Source organism: Tarenaya hassleriana, unplaced genomic scaffold (assembly GCF_000463585.1).
Source record: "Tarenaya hassleriana unplaced genomic scaffold, ASM46358v1 Cleome12, whole genome shotgun sequence".
In the NCBI taxonomy this organism is placed as follows: domain Eukaryota; kingdom Viridiplantae; phylum Streptophyta; class Magnoliopsida; order Brassicales; family Cleomaceae; genus Tarenaya; species Tarenaya hassleriana.
This window is the reverse complement of record NW_010962392.1, coordinates 908,641-914,098: the sequence shown is the minus strand read 5'-3', so window position 1 is coordinate 914,098 and position 5,458 is coordinate 908,641. Positions and strand designations below refer to the sequence as shown.

Sequence of the window (5,458 nt, the reverse complement as noted above, 5' to 3'; positions counted from 1 at the left end):
AAGGAATAAAAAAAAAAAAAAAAAAAAGAGGGAGAATGTTAAAGTTGTCGGAAATTAAGAATAAAACGTTAAAAATGGAAAATGGTAACAATGAAATAGATCTGTTTTATTTTAAAATTGCTCAGATACAAACATTTTCGTACGGAACAATAATTGTAAAAAAAAAAACATGTCGCAGTTAAAAATTTCGTCCTGCTGTTTGTTTGCAACCTCTCATAGGCCTCCCACGGGCCCATGTCGAACGGCTTCCATTACGTCTACGTGGCAGCTTTATTTTATTTTATTTAATTTAACTTGGCAGATGATATAAACGTGTGGAGTTCATGTGGACCGGTGGCCGTTGGTTCTTGATGTGGTGGTACACCTTTCATTTATATTTTTATTATAATAATAATAATAATAATAGTAATAAATAACAACAATAATAATTTTTAGTCATGGTTGATACTTGGCTCGATATTCTTAATTTCGGCTTGAAATATAGTGAGAAATTTGGATAAATATTAAAAATGTCATATTGTCGATAGATGATCTTATAAACATTGGGATTATATATAGTGAGATACATTTAATGTGGTACGTAGTTCCCTACTCATTCTATAAAAAAGTTTTTCAAAATTATCTATAAAATTATGGAATTATTATCGATTTTCCATCCTTTTTTTCTTCTCTTTTTCCTGAGATAATAATTTAATTCATTAAATAAAAATAAACTTTATAACTACTATTTTTAATATAAAAAGAAAATACTACGGAGTGAGGTTCCAGATTCATGTTTACCGCTTTTTATATCCTAATCGAAACGAAATTGACTGGTGAAGAAAGTAGTAATAATGGGTTGTAACTATTTTGGATAATATAATATTTAAACATAATTATTTGGAAATCTTATTTTGAAAAATATATCTTATAAAGTAAAAAATGCAATTGAAATTTTTTGTTTGTCGTTAAATAAATTTCTTTTTTTATTTATTTTTGGTATTGTCGAAGACATTCATCAAGAAACCGAAGAAGAACGAGTTCCGAGGGATCCATTAATTAGATTTTTGTAAGAAAGTCGATGCTCCCTCTCCTTTTCATAACTTTTCCACGCCTAAAAAGAACTGCAATTAATATTATAATAAGTATTCAAAATATTTATCGGTTATTTTTATATTTCAAAATATTTATCATTCTATATTTTTAAACTATTTTTTTACAATAATTTCTAATTTTATTTCTACTAAATTTCAATAAATTATTAATGATAATATTATTTTATTAATAAAAATATTAAATAAGAGTATATCTGATTTTTTTTTCTTTAAAAAAAATGTGAAATAACTTAAAACATCTAATATTAAATGCATATATGAATATGTCAACTATAAAAAAAAAATAGCACCATTTTATTTTGAACTTAAACTTAAAACTGTTTCGGGCCGCAGGACAAAAAGAATTCTACTTTCTATTAGAAAATTATGATAATTTCTATTTCTGAAAGTTGTAAAATATGGGAATAAATGTTTTAAATAAACTAATCAATCACTTATGTATGATTTCACGATCATTAGATTTCTAAATGATATCACAACATAAATCATTACAGTTTAAATTACAATATCTAAATACAGGATTTAGGGATATATTGGATGAATTGTATCGATATTACACCTATGGCTATGGAGCAAATTGGAGGGTATTTACTTGTATACGTGCGTTGAATATATTTTGTGAAAATAGTTTTGGAATTGAATCTAATATTGGCGAAGCAATTAATCTCATAAAATAATATCATCGAAGGAATTGATCCAACATGTTTCAAAGAGATCTATCGTATTTTTGGTATATGAAAAAAATTACAATATAGTATTTGATGAGAAATTATTTGTTACTATTTTCACGTTCATTTTCTGTATTTGAATATATGAAATTATATCGTCAATGGTACGAAACTTATCTCACGCTCTCTCTCTACAGACATTTCTCTCCTCCCGCACCCACTCTCTCTCTTAGCCATGGATAATCCCACAAACATATGCAGCGCCGGAAAACCACCGGAGGTCATCTCTCCGTCGCGAAGCCTACGGCGGAGAAACAGCTCCGCCTCCAACTCGCCGGAATTTGAGTTCTGGCGTCTAACGAACCCATCATCTCAACCCGACCCAGATCTCGTATCCGCCGACGAGCTCTTCCTCGATGGCGTTCTCCTCCCACTTCAGCTCCTCTCCCTCAAACCCGCCCACTCGCCCAACTCGGATGGCTCGATACCCGATCCGGATCCCCCACCCTCAGACCCATCTGCTCCTCTCGTCCACGAACTCGATCCTGCGACAAAAACAGAGCCCACACCGGAACCCGGGCACGGACCTGGATTGTTCCGTGAGACGGTGGTTTCCGGGTTCACGTCGTCGAAGCGATGGAGAGATATGTTCAGGAAGAGCGAGAGCAAGCCGCCGGCAAAGAGTCGGGAACACAAGGAGAAGGAGAGCAAGAAAAGGGAGAGGAAAAGCCAAACCGTTTCGGGCTCGAGCGCGGGCGCGGAGCTGAACATCAACATCTGGCCGTTCTCCAGGAGCAGATCCACCGGGAACATCGTGACCCGACCCAGAATGTCGTTCGGAGCTCCGGTGACGCGGAAGGTGAGCAGCGCTCCGTGTTCCCGGAGCAACTCCGCCGGCGAGTCCAAGTCGAGGAAGTGGCCGAGCAGTCCGGGACCGGTCGGGGTCCATCTGGGTCGGAACAGTCCAGTGTGGCAGGTCCGCCGTGGAGTTATCGCCGGAAAACCGGTCTCCGAGTCGCCGGTGGATGGGAGCTCCGGCGAGAGGGGTGGTGGTGGCAAAAGGGAAATTACCGAGGGGAGGAGGGGTAAAAGGGTAAATGAGAACCATAAAGCGAAAGTACTGAATTTGAACGTTCCGATGTGCATCGGTTATCGCAATCGGTTGAGCTGCAGAAGCGACGAGAGTGGAAGTAGTAATAATCGGAGTGGGAATAGCAGAATCGGGAGTGGAAGTAGTAATAACCCCAACGCGGCTACCACCATGTTTGGTCTGCGTAATCTATTTATTAAGAAGGTTCATTGACTTGTCAATTTTTGTATTTATATAATTTCCTCGTCAACCCTCTGACTGGGCGAGAGGGTCTCTCTGTTTCTTTTATAAAAAAATGATAATTTTGCTGTGAATGAATAAAGAATCCATGCAATTTGTACAGGTTTCTATATATTAATATTAATTAAGGTGTGAATTTTCATTATAGTGTTAATCCTGGGAAGGACAGTTAGGGTTATATAATCGAATTCTTAATTATTTACGATTCAAGCAGATAAAACTGAGTTCATGTTTATATTAATCTTACTTCCAAGTTATTGTCCTAAACACCACGCGCACATAAGTATATTCTTCATGCATATTACACGCGCTTCGTTGGCGCGTAGCATTTATTCGCCTCCCTCAAATATCTTGATACCGCGCGTCACCAGGGAAAAGAGTCTTGATTCCCCGATATCTTGATCATCGTCTCTCTCGCAGATCGAGCAGCGAAGTGTCGGAGATATGTCGTCGAAGGACAAGAAATCGTCGAAGCCAGCGAGAAAGGCCGGTGGTATCCGTACACTTTCCGATCTGAATCGCAGGTCAGGGCCGGATTCCGACAGCGATTCCGACGGACCTCAGGAGTACTACGCCGGCGGAGAGAAAAGGTCGGTTCTCAAAAACACCGAAAACGATTCCGTTTTCCGATTACCCAATTGATTGCTCGCGGCTGTGATGTCTAAAGTGAGGATCTTTTGTGGTTATGATTGGATCTGGATGGAATTGGATTGTGATGGTATGCTTAATTGTCTTTCTACTATCATTTTACCGGTTTTATGTTTCTGGTGGAATAAGAAACATGGGAAAAGAATCAGGATTAGGAGGGTCTTATGGTTGAATCGAGTTTGCTGTTTCGAAAGTTGTCTGGTTAGATTCAACTATATCAGGGATTTCAACTCTTGTCCGTGAGAACCGATGGGTAATTAGTAATGATTTCCAAGGCTTCTAATTTCAGCTCTGTTTTGGTGGTAGTGGAGTTGTTTATGTGTTGGATACTATAGATAGAGTTGAAGAACATGAAAACAAAAAGAAGGGTTTAGCCTATAGTGTCTGATGGAATAATCGTTTAGCTTTGTGAAGGTTTAACAATCAAAATCCTTCTCCGACTCTGTTGGAGTTATTATCGGTGTGTAGGTGCAGATGGCACCTTTCAACTTGTGTTGGAGTGGATGCGATGATGAAGAGAATAAGTATTGGACCTGTTTATCCGAATTGTTCTTTTTCTTCTGGATAGCTTTCCATAGAAACTCCATACGGAGCTGTTTTTGGGATGGTACCGTGGATGATGATAGTGTTAAACCACACTTATCAGTGTGTGTAACAGTGGATTTGAAATTGATGTTCTATACGAATGAAATCTCAAGCTGTGGTGTGAAGTGTTTGGTTTTTACCGAACTCTTTCCTGTTATCCCCGAGTTGACCTTCAATATCTGCTTATGTTTCTCTGCTCGTTTCTAGCCTATTTGTGCATCTAAATCGAGGGTTTCAATTTATGATGAAACCCTGAAACTGACTGAGATCTTTTGTATCTGAATCTTTCAGCGGGATGCTTGTCCAGGATCCTTCAAAGAGTAACGATGATGTGGATGAGATATTCAATCAAGCCCGGCAATTAGGAGCTGTGGAAGGACCGCTCGAACGTCCATCAAGTTCTAGAAGCTTCACCGGGACCGGGAGGTTGCTTTCGGGAGAAACTGTGCCATCGGCTCCTCAGCAGCCTGAGCCTGTTGTCCACAACATTGTTTTCTGGTCCAATGGTTTCACTGTAGATGATGGCCCTTTGAGGATGCTGGATGATCCAGAGAATGCATATTTTCTTGAGGTGGAATCGATTTGTTAAATGGATTGTTTTTCATGTTTCGAATTTTGTTTTCGTGGTTTATTTTTTGTTGTTTCTTCTATGCTTTCTCCAATGTAGAGTATTAGAAAATCTGAATGCCCGAAAGAGCTTGAACCTGCGGATAGAAGGATGCCTGTACATGTCAATCTGATGAGAAGGGACGAGAAATGCCCAGTGAGTTCCCTTTGCTCTCACTCCTCATCCTTCAGTCTGTGAAGTATTTCCCTTTCTCACTAGGTCACATACGGTAAGAAAAATAGCCGCGAGTTTGCATCAATAATGTTTTAGGCTCCGTTCTTTTCGGGTTTTCATATGTTTACCCATGTGAGAGAGCTGATGAAAGCTGCTACCTTTAGGTTCAGGATTAGATGCACAAGAAGCCCTTTTTCGCAACCATGTTTTCATTGTTCATATATACACCTATATAGAATGTGTGGACATCTCTCTCAACTGTATATGGAATTTTCTCTTTGCAGGAGGTTGAAAGACGGGCAATCCCGTTTCAGGGGGTCGGAAGGACTTTGGGAGGGAGCGGTTCATCGGT

At 39.0% G+C, this 5,458-nt stretch overlaps 2 protein-coding genes across 2 annotated transcripts in view; both read left to right on the top strand.

Moving 5' to 3' along the window:
- The first annotated feature begins 1,879 nt into the window (after nucleotides 1–1,879).
- On the top strand, nucleotides 1,880–3,194 carry LOC104806318 (serine/arginine repetitive matrix protein 3-like). Its single transcript, XM_010531157.2, has one exon. The coding sequence runs from the start codon at nucleotides 1,998–2,000 to the stop codon at nucleotides 3,063–3,065; it is 1,068 nt and encodes a 355-aa protein (XP_010529459.1). The 5' UTR covers nucleotides 1,880–1,997; the 3' UTR covers nucleotides 3,066–3,194.
- A 261-nt stretch (nucleotides 3,195–3,455) lies between these two features.
- Nucleotides 3,456–5,458, top strand: part of LOC104806317 (plant UBX domain-containing protein 4-like) — a 3,123-nt gene continuing 1,120 nt past the window's right edge. Inside the window, exons 1-4 of the mRNA XM_010531156.2 lie at nucleotides 3,456–3,682; nucleotides 4,617–4,896; nucleotides 4,993–5,088; nucleotides 5,391–5,455. Coding sequence (XP_010529458.1) covers nucleotides 3,537–3,682; nucleotides 4,617–4,896; nucleotides 4,993–5,088; nucleotides 5,391–5,455 — 587 coding nt within the window. The 5' untranslated portion in view covers nucleotides 3,456–3,536. The remainder of the gene's footprint in view (nucleotides 3,683–4,616; nucleotides 4,897–4,992; nucleotides 5,089–5,390; nucleotides 5,456–5,458) is intronic.

Coding starts and splice junctions, on each gene's coding strand:
- LOC104806318 (XM_010531157.2), top strand. CDS start 1,998: ATGGATAATCCCACAAACATATGCAGCGCCGGAAAACCACCGGAGGTC.